The 19,931-nt window shown below is 42.5% G+C and overlaps 1 protein-coding gene across 1 annotated transcript; it reads left to right on the plus strand.

Annotated features, from left to right (window-relative positions):
• The first annotated feature begins 1,769 nt into the window (after window positions 1–1,769).
• emx1 (empty spiracles homeobox 1) lies at window positions 1,770–5,580 on the plus strand. Its single transcript, XM_037694604.1, has 3 exons — window positions 1,770–2,118; window positions 3,388–3,572; window positions 5,165–5,580. Exons 1-3 carry the CDS (start codon window positions 1,770–1,772, stop codon window positions 5,330–5,332), a joined length of 702 nt encoding a protein of 233 aa, XP_037550532.1. The 3' UTR covers window positions 5,333–5,580.
• The last annotated feature ends 14,351 nt before the right edge of the window (window positions 5,581–19,931 follow it).

Here is a 19,931-nt window from a genome sequence, read left to right on the forward strand (position 1 = left end):
ATACATATATATTATATATACATATACAATATACATATATAATATATGTTAGACTAACATAAATTCTGAAGTCACCTTTATTAAAGCTTTGAAATAAAACCTGTAAATTATTCACTAAAACCATCAGGAATACTGTGTGATGACCAGTAGCACTACATTACACAATGTAGAGTAAACTGGTGGAAATCAACTGAGGACAAGGTCAAAGGAAGGTCAGTGGCAGTTTGATGAAAACTCACATCATCCAGAGTTGAAACGGCTCAAAAAAAGTTGGACTGGACGTGTCTCAGCAGCATTTGGACATATTTTATGACTTTTACACAACAGCACATTAAGTTTCATAATTTGTTTTAAGTAGATTTCGTGCGAGGGCAGCACGGTGGTGCAACTGGTAGAGCTGCTGCCTCTCAGCGAGCAGGTCCCTGGTTCAAATCCCGGTCCAGGGGCCTTTCTGGGTGGAGTTTGCATGTTCTCTCTGTGCATGCGTGGGTTTTCTCCGGGTGCTCCGGTTTCCTCCCACAGACCAAAAACATGCATGTTAGGCTGATTGGTAACTCTAAATTGTCCCTAGGTGTGAGTGAGAGAGTGAATGGTTGTTTGTCTCGTTTGTCTCTATGTGTCCCTGTGATGGACCTAAGACCTGTCCAGGGTGTCCCCCGCCCCTCGCACAGTGATTGCTGGACATGGGCACCAGCGACCCCCGAGACCCAAAATGGAATAAACGGGTAAAGAAAATTGATGGATGGATTTCGTGCGGATTATTTAACTGACAGTTGAGAATGTCACACACTAGTTTTACAAAAAAAAAAAAAAAAAAGATAAATAAAACTCTTCTTACTCCTTTTGGCTTTTAATTTTCCATGTGGACAGTTTTGTCTTTTACTCAGAATGTCTCTCACAACCACAGGACAGAAAGTTGTCTCTCCAGTCAAACGAACTCAACAGAGCTCCGATGATTCTCTCTAAAACCGGAAGTTGTCATTTCTTCTTCATGTGACCATGAATTGAATAATTCAATTTTCTCATGTTTGCGTCTCATTAACCTGCAGTGAGCGACAGACGCAGGCGCGGTTACCATGGTAACAACAACAATAAGCAATGGCAGTAGCTTTAACATTTATTTTGATCTTATTTCTTTTTTACATCAAAATGTAGACTTTATTTCTGATGATCGCAAATTTTAGGGAAGACTCAAAATAGTTTTTCAACAAAGTAAATAGATAAATAGATAAATAAATAAATAAATCAATAAATAAATCAATAAATAAATAAGGCTGTCACTACAGAATTGTCGGACCGACTGAGTTTGCTCATCTTTGTGACAGTTTTCTCGTTCAGGAAAAAACCCAAACCCCGCGTGTTCAGTCAGAACATGCACAGTGACTGATGAAGTGGTTGCGCACGTTTTCTCTGCGCGTCCGTGTTACTAACCCTCCCGGACCCGTGCTCTCCGCAGCAGCAGCTGACAGTCCAATCAGTGTTCCGGTCCAATCAGCTCCTCCCTGCTCTGCGTAAAGCTACTGGGCAGGTCCGGGGCCCGCTTGGCTCCGTGCGCACTTGTGCCAAGAGCCCCTCTGGGAGCGCACCGCGTCAGGGCGAACTTTTACAGCCCTGTTGAGTTTTGGAGCATCTTCTCCATCCCCTCCCCCCTCAGCAGACAACACCCCCGCTCTCCTGGTCTACGATGCGCCTCTGAGCGCCTTTAAGTCCACCAGAGGAGGGACAGGAAGACTCCAGCTTTCCGCGGACTTTTTATTTTGCACGCAGAGATGATGTTCTCCTCCGCGGGGAAGCGCTGCTTCACCATCGAGTCTCTGGTCGCCAAGGAGAGCCCCCTGACGGCCGAGGAGCCCCTCCGCCCCACGGCTCTGACTTACTCCACCCCGAGCAGCGACGCCTTAATGAACAGCTACCCGCCCCCCCAGGCCCGCTCCCTCTACCCGAGCCCGGAGCTGGTGTTCCCGGAGGCGGTGAGCCACCCGTCCCTCACCGTGACCCCGCACCAGCTCGGCGGCTCCCATCTCCAACACCCGCACTTTTTCAACACGCAGCACCGGGACCCGCTCAACTTCTACCCCTGGGTCCTGCGGAACCGATTCTTTGGACACAGATTCCAAGGTAGAGCTGCAGGAGGAGCAGCCGGAAGCGTTTGGATTCTGAGAATTCTAATGAAAGGTCGATCCGAGCAGGAAATGTTCACAAGTTGGAGAAAAGTTCACAGATTTGACCAGAAACATCTTCTGGAGGTTTTGGAAGGAGCGCAAAGATGCGTTTAATTTGAAACCTGTTAGAACAACAGCATCAACAAAATAATAATAATAATAATAATAATAATAATAATAGCAATCACATATTCTTTAGCCCAAATTAACTATATGCGGATTGTTTGGGTTTTTTGGCTTTTGAACGTTTTGCTCAGAAAATGAGATATTCCAATAATAAATAAATAAATAAAATATTAAAAATCTCCACAGATGAAAAAAATACCTTCATGACATTTATTTATCGTTCAAAGGCTGAATAATTAAATCATTTATTTTTAATGAGAGTAAAAGGACAAGTAATAATAATCGAATAAGATTCTGTGAAAATAATATTTAAAAAAACATATGGAATTGTTTTTTGAATAAAAAATATTTCCAAGCTGAACAGAAAACTATTGTGCAGTCCAGTCCAGTGTTTTTCTTCGACCCCCTCAAAACCCAATAAACTCCAATATTTTTCAGCCTCACATCTCACAACTTTAAAACTAAAATTAGATCGAAAATTTTAATTATTCATAAAAAATGAAACACTGTTTGTGCGTAATCTTTCTCAAAGGATAAATTAAACTTTAGCGGTAATATTTCTACCCTGCAGGTGATTTTACAGATCAAAGATATCATTTCAACATTTGTTTAATAGAATAAAAAGATAATCCTTTATTATCCGTGGTGTGTTTTAGGTCGGACTGCCTGGACAACATTGAACCCGTCAGGGACAGCAGCGCACATCTGCACAATTATTCAAAAACATAAAAGCTTCAAAGAAAAAGTTAAGCGCCAGATGTAAATATTATGAAGTGATCAATGACAAGTTGAGGCTAAAACTTGTGTTTAGATAATTATGAAGAGAGACATGAATGGCGGGATAATTACAGGCTGCTTTTGTAAAGACTAGTTCATTATGTGTAGAATAAAGCTTTGTAAGGAGAGGCGGTTAATAAAAACAAATGGATATTCATGATGTGCGCAGTAAAATCACGCATGTTCAAGGCGCACACAAAGTTTTGCACCTGCGCGGTCACGATCTGCGGTTTAAAGCTCAAACATGCTTTGTGGCTCATTTGAGTAAAAGCACTTTCATTCATTAAATGTGGCCTTGTTTGCTGTTTCCACGCGGCTGCAGGTAACGACGTGTCCCAGGACAGCCTGCTCCTCCACGGGCCCTTCGCCCGGAAGCCCAAACGCATCCGGACGGCCTTCTCCCCCTCGCAGCTCCTCCGCCTCGAGAGAGCCTTCGAGAAGAACCACTACGTGGTGGGAGCCGAGAGGAAGCAGCTGGCCAGCAGCCTGAGCTTGTCCGAAACACAGGCGAGTCTTTCTTGATCATTTCAAACATCTGGATGTTTGAATCGTTTCACCTGAACACTTTCAGGAGCCCAAAGACGGGCGGCCGATAAGACGCACACAAAACACGTCAAAACATTATTATTAGTAGTATTATTATTATTATTATTACTATTTTATTATTATTGTTATATTATTATATTATTATTATTATTATTATTATTATTATGGTTGTTGTTATTGTTATTACTATTATTTTATTGTTATTATTGTTGTTGTTATATTATTATTATTATTATTGTTGATATTGTTATTATTATTTTATTGTTATTATTGTTATATTATTATTATTGTTGTTATTGTTGTTATATTAGTATTATATTGTTATTATTATTATCATTATTATTATTGTTGCTATTATTAAGGGTGCATATAAACCATAAAATGTATATAAAAAATATATTTTTGTTTTACAAATTAAATTAGTCCAAAGTAAAACAGAACTGTCTCCTAACAATTACAAATCAACTAAATGAATAAAGTCAACTTATTTTTGCAAAAATAATATTTACCAAGATCCCACGGAGGTGTTTAAGTCATGCGTGGTCTACAGCAGTAACGTGTCTTACGTGCTCCTTTCAGCCTACAGTTGAGCTGCACAAACAAACTGTAAAGAAAGTGATTTGAGGATCAGCTCACAAAGTGTTTGATACTTTTGTCATCAAGTACCGGACTGAGATTCGAATACGAGATCAGGGGTTTGCAACTTGCGGCTCTGGAGCCACATGTGGCTCTTCAGTTGTTCTCAAATGGACCAAACGTGACATGAACCTGAGCAATGTTTCAGTTTAAATTCATGATATTAACATTTATTGTCAGGAGGTCCGTCCGGTTGGTTGGGCTGCTCGTATGAGCTCTTTTTTTAAAACAGGGTTAGCTCACGTAATAATTACAAAGGAACTTTGTGCACAGCCTCCCATCATTTCTGCACCAGAAAGAGCTCATTAGGGCTCAAGTTTTCACAAGATTTTATATTTTAAACGTGTGTTTAAAATGCAGTGACCAGTTTTACTATCGAGTTAATAGATTGTTGGCCAGTTCCTTCTTTGTTTAACGGCCTGACACACCGTGCTCGCTCGCTGTTTCCACTAAAAAGAAAAAGATTTCAACAAACTTCATCTGAAAAGAAGTTTGCACACATTAAATAACTCGATTTTAAAGCATCAAAAATATAATATACATCAAATTATATAATATAATATAATATAATATAATATATCAGTTAAATAAAGATAGCCTTTTTTGAGGGTATTTAAAAAATATAAAAAATAATACAATGAAATGCTTATGTTTTCTAAACAGAATACTTATTTTATTCATTCTCCATAAATGAGTCAATTAGGTCTGTACAAAGAAAAATACATTTGTACAGAATAAAACAAGTAGTTGTGTTTATTTTTGTGTAAAGATCTACATATTTTTTTACTTTATCCCTAAAACTTAGAAACAAAATGTAGAAGGCACATTACTTGATAAACACAAAACGACATGAGACTGTGAGCCTTGTGGCATGAGTTCTTGTGTTTCTCAAAGATGTGCCCTTTTTCCTGTTGCAGGTGAAAGTGTGGTTCCAGAACAGGAGGACCAAGTACAAGCGGCAGAAGCTGGAGGAGGAGGGTCCTGAGAGCCAGCAGAAGAAGAAGGGGAACCACCACATCAACAGATGGCGCATCGCCACAAAGCAGGCCAGCTCTGAGGACATCGACGTGACCTCAGAGGACTGAAACCCCGTGTCCCTTCTGATGCACCGAGGACCAAAACTATTTATTATGTTGTGTTCATGAAGTGTAATTAGACACATTAGACAAAGACTGAAGGTCGCATGCTGACTGTGACACAGAAGAAACACGTCTGAATGTTTGTGGATTGGGGGTTATGGTGTCATTTCAGGAGCTTTGTTCTGTGGGACAGCCAGCAATGAAGGGAAAGTCAACCTGTACCAAGGTGCTTTTTATTGTACATATAAGGCCGTAATGAAGGAAGTGACTTCTGCTGTTTTTATCCATCGCATGGTCACCCCCCACCCCCACACGCTCACTGTTGATTCATTTTTTCCCAAAAGAAGAGAAAATGTGTGAATACGCTGGAGATTGGACAGTCCAACAAAACAGAACATTTCTGGGAGATCCAAACTCGCCGCGCTCTGCATGACTTTTTGTTTAACGTTGTGACTCGAGAGCCGAGGGCTTCGTTTCAGCTGCTGAAGATCATTTTTCAGCCACTCGGGACCAGCTGTGTGTGCATCTGGGACAGAATAGAAGCAGCTTCATGCTGGATCCATCAGTGATGGATGATGTCTGCTGAGTGTACGAAGCCCTGCGTGTACAATAAAACCTATAAGAATGCAATTTTTGAGCAAAGTGCTTTACAAAGAAATAGTTTAGGGAAAAAATCCTCAGATTAGGAATGGTGCATCTTTGGTGTAATTCAGGTACAGGATGTCATTTGGTCACGACAGCCTCTCATTAGGTCCTGTCCAGCTGAAGGTGCATGTGCAGATGAGTGTGAAACCTGCTGCTCCGGTCAGTGTGTGTGATTGGAGTGAAACCCTGCAGATGCTCTGTGAGCAGGATGCAGGTTCAGATGTGACTGCAGGGGGATTTTTCATTTTCAGCTTGCTTTATGGTTACAACTGAAAAATGACATTTTTATACAAAACGGGACAACTAAATGAACATTAGAGAAATTTTGAAGAAATGGTGACGAGAGCGGAAGCAGCTCAAAATTCCAACAAACTTTGCAATAATCCAAGCGTAGACCTTGTTTACATGAATGATCTCCTGGCATTAGATGTTCCCATGTTAATTGTGAAAACATTCTGTAAACCTGCCAACATTCTGAAGAAACTGTCAGAAGTATAAAGATCTTAAAAAATGTTAAAGCTGCTGTCAGTGGCTCATTGTGGTCACCGTAGTAACTACACACCTGTGTCTGTCACTCCCTGACTGCCATGTTAACGAGAGGCAGACAGAATCAGACTGAAAAGTAAACCTCAGTCACTGAACCAAGACAGATGCTTGGAGTCTTAGTATTTTATGGAAGAAAAATGACAGAAAAACATAAAGAGCCTGCAGTGAGACACACTGAGACAAAAATGCCTGTTCTGATGTAAATTTGTGTCCCTAACATAAATGTTTGGGAATCAAAAGAAACTATTCACATAAAATTATAAAATTTTAGACATCTTAGGAGTTAGTATGTGATGTCATCAGCTATCAGTGGAAAATATGTCATAAGATTTGAGCTGTAATTGTATAAAACCTGTAAAAAGTATCAAAACACCAGTTTAAGGTCACACTTATTGTGACCCGTTTAAACTTTGAATGATGTTTCTACTTTGAATTAGGTCTGAGCTGCAGACTTTCAAAAAGAGATGGCTTTCCCCCAAAACCCCATTGATCCCCATTCTTTTCTTTCTCACACGGTTCTGATAATTCAGTTCAATTCAATTCAGTTAATTTATAAAGCGCCAAACCACAACAAAGTTGTCTCAGGGACTTTACAGAAACATTCACATAAAAGCCAATTAGTGAAGTTCTCTATCTCAGAAAGCCAGCACTCGTTGAATCTTCACTTTGCCACAGTCTCCCATCCTGAACAAGCACAGTGGAGACAGTGGAAAGGAAAAACTCCCTTTTAACAGGAAGAAACCTCCAGCAGAACCAGCTCAGGACAAGCGGCCATCTGCTTTGACCGGCTGGTTGAGAGGACAGGAAGGAGAGACAAACTGTTGGTGCAGCAGTCCTTTCAGCAGGAATCATCTGCCAAACAAGATGGAGGGAACTGCTGCCCAGTGACCCCCGGCTTCACACAGGCCCCCTTTTGTAAGTTTAGAGGCACAGACAGCCGAGTTATGGGAGTAAAATTCACAGCAGCAGTGTTTTTCTTTACAAAGGTGCACAAAGCATCAGACATCTGGAGGTGCACAGGGGTCACATGGTTTGTTTTGAGTTCCCATGATACCCTATATGTGCTGCAGGTGCAAATATGTGCTAAAAGAACATCACGACTATCTAAATAAACATCCAGAAGGTTCTGAGGCTCACAGTGATGAATACGAACTGAACAAGAAAATTGTCCAAGGCCACTCATCCTGGTTTGTCCTGGTAAAATGTTAGCATAATTAACACCTCTCTGCTTTCTGTTAGGACATGAATTAGGTGGAAAATCACTCTCATCTCACTAAACACAGCATCTGAGTCAGCAGGCAAGAGACTTGGTGGGAATCCTTGGTGAGAAACAAAAATCCCTCCAGATGAGCAGAGTGCTGAGAAGTGGGGGAAGGTGGACTCACTGAATCATAACTAGTTTAATGAACAACTAGTTCACTCAGCGTTATCTGATTTCTTCCTTTAACTGGGTTGTACTGACATTTTTACGTCAACAATGTTTTTCTAAATGCTAATTTAAAAAAGTACTTGGTCACACAGCAAACATTTGCAGTTCAAACATTTTGAATCACAAGATGTTCACTGTTCCATGTGGACAACAACAAAATAAAAATAAAGAGCAGAGGATATGAGGGTGCAAACATCTGATTCAAAGTGTGACAATATTCCAACAGAAATCAGATGGATTGTTTTAGGATTTGGTATGCTCAACACCAGACGTGTTTTCATCTCTCATCTCAACTGTGTGACGTAACTCACCGTTAAGCAGCCTTCACTGGTCCTGCAGGCAGTCTCTTGTCATATTACGCTCCACTGCAACCTACACTGTCCCCACAGCAACCACACCAATCACACAGATTACAACGAAAGGCAGAAAGGAACAACACAAGGATCCACATCTATACACAGCCTTATTTATAACATTTTATTATAAACTTTCTTCTTCTGTGCTCTACGGCAAACTTTAATAATTTATTTGAACCATTATTTAACCAAGATGGAATGATCATCGGTAGCACGGTGGCACAGTTGGTAGAGCGGCCACATCTCAGCGAGTAGGTCGCCTCGGCTCAAATCCTGGCCGGGGGCCTTACTGGGTGGAGTTTGCATTCATTCAACCTTTATTTAAACAGGTTATGTTCTCTCTGTGCACGCGTGGGCTTTCTCCAGTTTCCTCCCACAGAACAAAAACATGCATGTTAGGCTGATTGGTAACTCTAAATTTTCTCTAGGTGTGAGTGAGATAGTGAATATTGTTTGTCTCGTTTGTCTCTATGTGTCCCTGTGATGGACCTGTCCAGGATGTCCCCCGCCTCTCGCACAGTGATTGCTGGACATGGGCACAGGTGACCCCTGCAACCTGAAAAGAAAAAAGCGGGTAAAAGATAATGGATGGATGGATGGATGGATGGATGGATGGATGGATGGATGGAATGATCATCAGCAAACCACTTCAAACAATTTTCTTTAATTTACACACAGGCTCAAATATACACTCCCACTATTCTTTGGTTACATGTCCTTTTAACTAGTTGCAACCTTACTCCACCACACTTTTTCAATAGTCTTCTGGCATAATTCTGGCCAGTTTTGACCCCTCTTATTGGCAGAATTGGTAAAGTTATTTAAAACTGGTTGGTTTATTGGAGCAGACCTGACTTTTAAGCATAATCCACACATTTTCAATGAGGTCGGGACATTGGGAAGGTCATTCCAGGAGCCCAATGTCAGCCTGTTTAATTCAATCAGAAAGCAGTCTTGTGTTTGAAGGCATCTGTGTCCGCAAACAGATGCACGATTGGCTGGAAATTCCAGCCAGTCGTGCTTTTCTAAATGTGACCTACGAGTGACGTGTATGCGTTTGTCTCAGAACAACGGCCATGATTGGCTGAATAGTCCGCTGTGCCCGCCCCATGAGTGAGGAAAAGAAAAAAGAAAAGAAGAAGAAGCAGAGCCGGTCTGAAAGCAGACCATCACTACTATAGTGCATCAATAGATTTGTTATTTTGGTTATGACAGGTGTACGATAATTTCCCTCAAAATACGATAATTTTATGTTTCTAGTATGATAATCCTACATTTCTCACCTGGCAACACTGGTGTGAAAGCTGTGTGCCATGTGGTGGAAATAAAACCACCTGAAAATCACCAGACGTCCTCCTTCTTCTTAGAAAGCATGTACACACGCGTGCACACACACACACATACACATCATTGTGTCCCCTCCACAATACGGATGCTTCTGACGCCCTTGTGTTGGACAAACAACACTGTCCAAGTTTCACTCATCAAGCTGTGGATCTGAGGTGAAGTTGAAGAATTTGAAGGTAGTCCTCCTCCTTCCTGCAGTGCAGCAGTATCACACTTGGCACAATGATCTTAGATTTCCTCACCTCGACTCCTGCAAACATACTTTTTGTCTCCGGGGCCACATACTTTGTCTCATCTTGACCATAACACTTTTCTCCAGAAGGCATTCGGGTTGTGGACAGCAAACTGTGGTGTCTTTTTTGGTCAGCACCCTCTCAGTCCATGTAGGGACACTGGTCTTTTAGTAGTTTTCATTTCAAGGCAGACTTGAGTCTAGGTGTTTCTTTGTTTGTTTCTGAAGGTCAATTCAATTCAGTTTATTTATATAGCGCCATATCACAACAAAGTTTTCTCAGGTCACTTTAAAGGAACATTCACATACGGCTGTGGCTGAGTGGTTAGAGCAGCCATCCTCTAATGCAAGAGTTAGTGGTTCTAATCCACCAGCAGTCACATGCTGAAGTGTCCCTGGGCAAGACACTGAAGCCCTCATTGCCTCCGATGTGTGTCCCACTGGTGTGTGATCTCAACGCACTGATTAGTGTCTTTTGAATGATTTGTTCCATTAGCTGTGTAGAGATCTAGTAGAGTGCTGTATGAATGGGTAAATGAGGACACAGATTGAAGTGTAAAGCACTTTGAGTGTCTGGATAAGAAAGGCGCTATATAAATGCAGTCCATTTACCATTTGCATACATAGAAAAGCCAATTAGTAAAGTTCTCTATCTAAGGAAGCCAGCAGATTTATTGAATCTTCACTTCGTTGCAGTCTCCCATCCTGAGCAAGCACAGTGGCAACAGTGGAAAGAAAAACTCCCTTTTAACAGCAAGAAACCTCCAGCAGAACCAGCTCAGGACAAGCGGCCATCTGCTTTGACCGGCTGGTTTGAGAGGACAGGAAGGAGAGACAAACGAACACAGACAGATAGTGTAATGGTCAGCGGCCCCCGCTGACCCCCCACCCCCCATGGGCCCCTGTCTCACTCCCTCCTGCTATTGTTTCAGCCTTCATGCCATAGTTCCTCTTCCCCTGCTTTGTAATGCCTATCACCCATCTCCAGCTCAAGCCTACTCCTTCCAAGCCAAGCCACACCTCCCTTGTTTATCACAGCAGTCAGCCTTGATTCTATTCACCTGTTCAGCTCATCTAGTTCACCTGCTCTGTACCTTTTATAAGCTCCATTCTCCCTCTCCACCAGGGTGAGATTATTAAACATCCCATGGTCCCTGACTTTCAAGCCTTCACAGTTTCATGCCTAGACCTCAAGCCTTGCTCTCTGAATTATTGACATCACGCCTGTTTCCTGGATTCTTCGCTTTGCCCGTCCCTCTTTGGATTTTTGACTTCACATCAGACCACGGTAAACAACTCTGCTTTCCCGCCACGACTACGATTACGGATTACGACTTGGCTCTGGTTTCTGCTCTCTGTTTCCCCGTGTATGACCCCTGCTTTGTTATCTGGACCCTGCACTTGGACTTGCCCCTCCACGAACCACGTACTGCAGCTGCTCTGCAGTGACGTCATTGTTGACAGGTGACTCTCTCCCTACAGCCTGTGAGGACCTGTTAACACTCCTGATCCTGACTCCAGAAACCAGCAGCAAAAATAAATAAAAACTGTTCTTTTTGTATTCCTGTGTCTGGCTTATTCTGAATCAAAAACCTGAACATGACAGGTACGTCCAGATATAGGTGCAGGTGTACCTGAAAGACAAAAATGCATGTTAATGATATAAAAATTACAAATACAAAACAGGTTGAGCAGAGTAAGTAAAGAAAAGCATATATAAGGGGTGTAACAGTATGCTAAAATCACATTTCGGTTCAGTTTCAAGGAGGGCTCGGTTTGGTTAATTTTCGGTACAAAAAAAGACAAAATAAAGACTTCCAAAACATTTATTTTGAAAATATGCCAAGAAAAGAATACATTTGTATAAAAATAAATAAAAGCGACCCATTTGGATGATATCTTAACTAAATGGCACTCTTTACAATAAATAAACTATAGTAACGATAATAAAAATCTTAATAAATACAATAAGAGTCAGAACCAGAACAATAAGCAGCAACAGACTATTTACAATGTAACTAATCAAGTTTTGTTTTTGGCCAAAACGACCAACTTGTCCACATTTTCTGCCAAAAGCTCAGATCTAGTTGCAGTGAATCTCTCCTGCTGTGGAAAAAACCTCTCACTAACAACAGTAACAGGAATAAAGAGGTAGAGCTTTGATCATTTTGCAGTGTGGCTGTATTTGGCCTCATTACTTACAACCTCTTGGACCTGCTCCCACCTGTCCCTGGAAAAGTTCAGAGTTCACTCATCACACACTTCTTAGCTGGAGGTGATCTCTGGTGGATTTCCCTGAAGAAGAAGACTCAGCGGCTGTCTCTGTCCTAGACTGAAAATAAATCACAAAGAGATTTTTTTTTAAAAGAGTTAATAAGATTATAATAATAAAAAAAAGTTAATTAGATAATAAAAAAAAGAACCATACCTCTTCTATCCTGATGCATGCTCAATAATTTTTTCTTCTTCTTTCGGCTGCTCCCTTCTTCAGGGGTCGCCACAGCGAACTAAGTCGCATGAAGACTTGGCAGCTATTTTTACGTCGGAGCAATGAAGTAACTGCACGTTTAATCAGTCATAGCTGGGAGCTGGACTGATTGGTGCACCTGGTGATGAGCTGCTGAGGTCACGTGAGAGCTTTGCTGCATAAGTAACATGGCAGGATACTGCTAAACAAAAACGATTCAACTCAGGTAAAACAAGCCAATATATTACAATCAAGCATAATAAATATTGTTAATAATAACCTCTGCATATTGTTTTAATAAACCAAACTGGATGAGGAAACCTTGGACAGTCTGGAGAGTTACGTGGACAAGTGTTTTAACAACATCGTGATGGGTAAACCACAAAAAAAACACGCATCCACGGCCACACCAACTCCTAAACGCACACGTTCGGAGAGCTCAACCAGCACGTCCACCTCTCCAGAGAAAAGCTTCACTGATGTCCTGGGCTCTATAGACAAGAAGCTAACCAGCTTAGATGCCAGGCTGGCCCTGGTGGAGGTTCTCCACAAGGAGTTTCAAGCACTGAGGGAGTCTCTGGAGTTCAGCCAAGCTCAGGTGGCGTCACTCGCTGCAGAGAACCAAACTCTGAGGGGTAACGTTAAAGAACTCACCGAGAAGACGTCGCAGCTGTCCGGAGAGAACAGGAAAATGAAGCAGTCCATCCTGGATATTCAAGCTCGGAACATGCAGGACAATCTTGTCTTCTCAGGGATCCCAGAACGAGCAGAGGAGGACGCTGAAGTTACGATCCGTGAGTTTATTAAACATCAGCTGAAACTCCCAAGTGAGACGGTAAAAAACATCACATTCCATCGCGTTCACCGGCTCGGAGGTAAGAAGCCCAATAACAAGTGACCTCAGCCAATTATCGCTAAATTTGAGCACTTTAAACAAAAAGAGCAGGTGAGAGGTCGGGGCAGAGAGCTGCGTGGGACGGACTTCAGTGTAAACGATCAATTTCCTAAAGAGATCCTCGATCGGAGGCGAGTTTTGTTTCCAATCAGGAAGAAATATATGTCTGAGGGCATCAGAGCTACGGTGGCTGTAGACAAACTTTATATTAATGGTCAGATGTTCAGGGAACGGGACGTCACTCCGTGGCTTTATTCAAAGGAACAACAGGTTAGTTTGAAGCAGGGCTGTTCAACTGACGGCCCGCGGGCCAAGTCAGGCCCACAGGTGAGCCAAGTTCGGTCCACCAATGGGTTCACTCTTAAAACGAAACTATAGTTTTAACTATAAAACAAAGTAACTTAATGATAAGAACTAGTGGATATCTGACCCCTGAGCGCTTGGCTCTCAGTAACTGTGGCCCCCAGGGCAGTTTAGTTGAATAGTCCTGGTTTAACGCTTGTAACACTGGAGGTAAATTAACTGGCATTTGTAAATAAAATGTAAAGCACAGCTCGGTAAGGTGTCTGCACTGGTGGTGGTGAACGGTGTCAAAGCTATTCTTTTTGTTTGTTTGTTTGTTTTTTTATTTTTATTTTTTTTCCTCTCTTTTCCTTTTTATTTTTTTTTATTATTTTTACTATTTTCTCTTTTCCGTTTATCTGTTACCACATCACTTCATCAGTCTTTTTCTCTTCTTTACCAACAAACATTTACACACAAGCACACCAAAACACACGCACACACACACACGCACACCAGAGAACTTTATATCTTTCAACTTCTCTCACACCCAGATTCTACTCAATATTCTTGTATCTTTCCACTTCAAACATCACTGTGTGTTTCTAAACATCTAAACAGGCAATCTCAAGCAATAACTCTGATTTTAGTTGGATCGGTTTGTCTCTATGGTGACATGCGCTGGTCAACTTTAGCTACTCACGCACAACTCGATCCCCTCAGTCCTCAGCCCTGTAACACAAACACCCATCTGGACTTAATCCAGCTCAACTAATCCAGTTATATGTGACCCAGGTATATTTAGGCCAGGCTTACCTTCAACCAGGTTTAACTAATCCAAGTTAAACTAATCTAAACTAATCACTTCACTTGCAGTGAGCGGATCGATGGCAGCTCCCTCCGGCTTCTCTGCAGTCTTTTATCATCAAACTGACCCGTTTTTTCGAACAGGACTAAAGTTGGTCCCTCTTCCAATCGAATTCGGTGTTCAGTGACTCAGAGAGCCGGACGGGACCGTCCAAAAATATATTTTGGTCCAGGACCGGCCGCTCCCACTCCACCGGTCAGTCTGAGCACACCCTGCCGGCCAGGTGAACCCTCGAGCTGGGGAGTCATCGCACCAAGGTCCGGTGTTTTCTCTCTCTCTCTCTGGACCCCAACAAACTTCTCATCTGGACCTTTGTGGTTCTACATGGTTCCGACAAGAATCACCGGGTGGTATTTCGCTGGTTTTCTGCTGGACTGGCTCTCGTGGTGTCTTCATTGGTGTGGGGGAAGTGTACCTGTGACCCCCGAACTGGACCAGAACCGAACTGAGGTGGCTGTGGGGGACTTCGTCTTCAACAGAGCCGGTCTCAGCTTCAGTGAGCAGCCCGTCACTTTTAACAAAGGACGGTCCACCTCCGTGGAATCCCTGTGTTTGCCTGGAGGAGACGCTCCGATGCTTTGAAGCGCCACCGGACCAGAGCAGAACCAGTCCAGGGACAACTTCAGCCTCTTTGTCTCTCGAGCAGTGGAGCGCCGGAGCCGGACTGGAGAAGACCCGGACCGGACCAGTGACGACTTCAACCTCAGCCTCTCTGGTCAGTCTCGTTTTCCACCGGGGGTGCCTCTTGTGCTTCGGGTACGGGGGTGACGTGCAGAGAAGCAGGGGAGCAGCATGGAGAAGCAGCATGGAGGAGCAGCGTGAAGGAGCAGCGTGGAGGAGCAGTGTGAAGGAGCAACGTGGAGGAGCAGTGTGAAGGAGCAGGGCTGCGTGGTGCTCGAGATAAGTTCGGAGTTTACATCGGAGTTGCTGCAGGCCTCCATCCAAACTCACCTGGATATTAATTATTTTTATTCCGGATCACGCTGTTGTCCCCTGTTAACCTGAAATGAGCTAGGATCATGCCTTTCACTTCAGGAGGATTTTCTGGCAGCTCGCTTTGCTATTTGCTGCAAATGATCTGTCTCTGTTTCAGCCTGTTGATATTGGACCCAGCTTCTGTTTCCCATGGGAGCATCCATCCATCTTCGCAGGGGGGCTGGAGCCCACCTCAGCCCAACTCAAACTGCAGTTGGGCCACCTTGTCGGGTTTGTTTGCCCATTTGATTTGAGACGTTTTATTGTCTGAGACTTTTCTGCATCATTCATATTATTGTCACTATTTTCACATCTCAGACTATCTGGAGTTACTAAATCTTGTTACTACACCTGAATCTGCCCATCACTGCAACTTTCACTGTTTTTGGGTTCTGAATGATCGCGTCTTCATTAATGTTTCTCATTGTTCGATTATGGGGGTAATTGTCACACTGTTAACTCCTGTAATTACACATCAGCCACGAAAAACTCAAGAAAATGTCTGATAATAATGTTGTTACTGCTCTCAGGGATTCAACCCAACCCTGCCCCCCCCCCCCCCCCACTAATTACAGCACACCAAATGACTAAGAATGTTTCTGGACTTCATTTTCTGCATGTAAACGCTTGTAGCCTTCTGAAAAAACTTGGTGCCTTGAAAATTATGGTCAGTTCTTCTGGGGCAGATGTAATCTTGATCTCTGAAACCTGGCTCAACAAATCTGTAATGAATAATGACCTGGCAATAAATGGATTTAACATCTACCGCTGTGATCCTCATAAAAAGGGGGGGGGGGTCGCTATTTATATCAGGGATTCTCTGGTGGCTAGTCTTGTGTCTTCTAAAACAATTCCCAACCAAATTGATGCTTATCTGTAAACATCACTTTGAATGGAGGCCAGATTTTATCTGAAGTGTGTTGTTATCGTCCACCTTCAGCAACACCTGAGGCTCTGTCGTCCCTGATGGAATTCCTTGGTAATTTAAAGTTCAAAGAGATTATTTTGGCAGGAGATTTCAACATTGACTGGGGTAAGTCGACCCCCCTCTGTGATAAATTCAAGGACTGTTGTCTGTCTCTCAATCTTACCCAACTGATCAACTCTGACTAGATTAAACAAAAACCGGCCTGAAAAATCTTCCATCTTAGACCTGTTTCTAACAAATATGCCTCACAAATTCCCTGGTACAGGTGTATTTGCTAACATTTTGCGTGATTATTGTGTGACAGCGACTCTGAGATATTAAACTTCCACCTTCTAAGCCCAGATTAATTCAAAAAAGGGATCTGAAACGTTTTTGTGAACAGTCATTCCTCAGGGATCTGTCTCACTTTGACTGGCATCGTATTATTTTAAATGATGACGTAAACTCTGCTTGGAACTATTTTCATAATAGTTTAATTTATTTTGTGAACAAACATGCTCCTTTTTGTCAGTTCAGAATAAAGGGACGAGACAGCCCCTGGTTTACTCCAGAGCTAGCTGACCTCCTACACAGGAGAGATCATCTTTGGGCCACAGCGAGAAAATCTGACTCAGACACAGATTGGTTGAGTTTTTGACAGATGAGGAATAAATGTACAACTGCTGTCAAAGCAGCAAAACAACTATTTCGTATCTCATACCTAAAAAAATCAGAATGACCCCAACAGATTCTGGAAAACCATCAAATCTCTCTCAGGCACCCCACAATCATCTGACCTCCCATCACAACTTCTCATTAACTCTGTTCCTGTGTCAAATAAGCACGAGATCCTGAACTGTTTCAACAAACATTTTGTTGCTTCTAGTTCTTTATTTGACACAGTTACTAATGGAGCTTAATAATAAAACTTCTACAAATCAAATCCCTCCTACAAGTCAATCCTCAGTTAATCACACCTTCTCTTTTTCTCAATTCTCAGTCATTGAGGTCAATAAACTGTTAAAAGATCTTGAACCTAAAAAATCTGCAGGTCCAGATGAACTTCCACCTTATTTCTTAAGGCTGGCTGCTCATATCATCAGAGTCCCTGTGACCCACATCTTCAATCTCTCCATAAGACAAAACTCCATCTCGGACACTTGGAAAACAGCCTTTGTTCTTCCTTTGCTGAAGGGAGGTGACCCCACCTCACTGAACAACTATCGACCAATCTCTAAACTCTGCATTTTAGCCAAGGTTCTAGAAAAACTGATAAACTCTCAAATCAAAAATTACCTGGACTCATTTAACATCTTACCTCCACATCAATCTGGTTTCAGGAAGCAACACAGCACAACCACTGCTTCACTGAAGGTTCTTAATGACATTGTTGAAGCACTGGATGCTAAGGATTATTGTGCTGCACTTTTCTTAGACCTGTCTAAAGCTTTTCACACTGTGGATCATAACATCTTGTGTCATAAGCGCTCAGAAATCAGTTTCTCAGATCACACCATTGGTTGGTTCTCTAACGATCTCTCAGACCGGAGGCAATGTGTTCAACATAATGGTACTTCCTCCAGTTATTTAACAGTCAACAATGGTGTACCACAAAGCTCAGTCTTAGGACGCACCCTCTTTACAATCTACATACATAATGTAGGTAAAAACATCCCTAATGCATCCATACATTTCTATGCTGATGACACAGTTGTTTATGTCGAGCTAAAACTGTTGCTAAGGCTTTCCAGCTTTTGAAATCTGCATTCAACAACATCCAGACTGATTTGTTCCACCTCAAACTTGTCCTAAATGCCGACAAACCCAAAGGGATGCTTTTTTCAAATAGAAAGTCGGTCCCAGCAGTTCTTCCTCCGATTTTATCCTCAAATGGTGTCCCGATTGAGTTTGTTGATTCCCATAAATATTTGGGTATTTTGGTCGACTCGCATCTCTCTTTTAAGCTTCATGTGGAAAACTTGGTAAAGAAACTGAAAGTTAAACTGGGTTACTTTTTCAGAAACAGATCCTGTCTAACCCTGAACGCTAGGAAACACCTTGTATCTGTGACTTTCCTTCCTTCCATTGATTACAGTGACATTATTTACATGAATGCTCCTACAAGAACCCTGCAGATGTTGGATGCTGCAGATATTGGATGCTGTCTATCATGGTGCACTAAGATTCATAACTGGCTGTGATTATTGTACCCACCACTGCACCCAGTATTCACTGGTTAACTGGACATCATTAACTTCACGCAGACTCTCCCACTGGTACATTTTCATCTTTAAATCACTTCTTGGTCTGCTGCCTTCATACATCTCCTCCTACATGTCTCTGCGTGAGTGCAGCTACAGCGTGCGCTCTGAGGACATTATTACCTGCAGTGTTCCCTCAGTGAGGACTAGACCAGGCAAGAGGGCTTCTCATACTCTGCTCCTGATTCCTGGAATACCTTACAAAAACATTTGAAGCTCTCGACCTTGACCTCTAAGTGGCTTTAAGAATCTGTTGAACTCCTGGCAGGGACCAATGCAGACATGTTCCTGTTTTTAGTTTTCTACATTCGCCTTAGAATCTACCTCTTTTTTTTGTTACCTTTTTTTAGCTATCTTGTTTAAGAAAAAAAAAAACTGGAGTTTGACTTTTTATAACTGTTTATTGTTGTCATCAATCTTTGTTGGAATCAGGGCTCTCTCGTAAATGAATCCTCTATGCTCAATGGGATTTACCTGTCTAAATAAAGGTTGAATAAAACTATGGGCACATTAAGGTTTGTAACTTGGAATGTCAATGGAACCAGTACTCAACAAAAAAGATTAGGAATTTTAATCCAGCTTCAAAGACTACAGGCAGATGTTGTGTTTTTACAAGAGACTCGTAAATGTAACGAACCCCTTTTAGTTTGGACCAAAATCATCACACAAAAGATAATAAAATATTTATTTTCTAGGAGAGATATTGCAGATTGGACTGGTTCTGGTACTGGTTCCGGATCAGGGACAAGTCTATGAGATAGAGAACGGTTAGTGGTCGTGTAGGAGATTATGGGGAGCAGAAAGGTCAAATAGGAAGGACCACTAACCGTCTCAGATGATCCTGGGGGTTCTGAAGAGTAATGAAGTCCAAACTGATCCAGACCGCTGCAGGGAGGCTGAGTCCGGTGAGGGGCTGCAGCGACAGGTGGGTGGTGAGTCCGTTGAGCGCAGAGACGTAGTCACACAAGCCTGGGTCCAAAACCGGAGAGCAGATGACAGGAGGTACCGGAGGAGAAGACGAGGAGGCGTAGTCGTGCAGGCAAAGGTCAGAACCGAAGACAGAAGACGTGGTAATCCAATGGGTCGAGCGAAAGACGATGTCCAGGTAAGTCGTGAGTTCAGGAGCCGGGAGGTCAAGCCAAGAGGGAAGGACATGAACCAAGAGAGGGACAGGAACGAGGAGACAGGTAAGCTATGACAAGGGGACATGAAAGGCTAAGGGGGAACAAGGCAGGATGAGTAACACGAGGTATCTACTTACAGTGAACCGTTTTCAACTATCGGGCACCGAAGAAGAGAAAGAGTGCAGCTTTTAAAGGGTGAGAGTGACAGGTGCAGCCAGTTGAGTTCAATCAGCTGCTGCTGGCTGCAGTGAAGACAAAACTAAACAACCGT

The sequence above is a fragment of the Nematolebias whitei genome, chromosome 21, assembly GCF_014905685.2.
Source record: "Nematolebias whitei isolate Nwh7 chromosome 21, NemWhi1, whole genome shotgun sequence".
Classification (NCBI taxonomy): domain Eukaryota; kingdom Metazoa; phylum Chordata; class Actinopteri; order Cyprinodontiformes; family Rivulidae; genus Nematolebias; species Nematolebias whitei.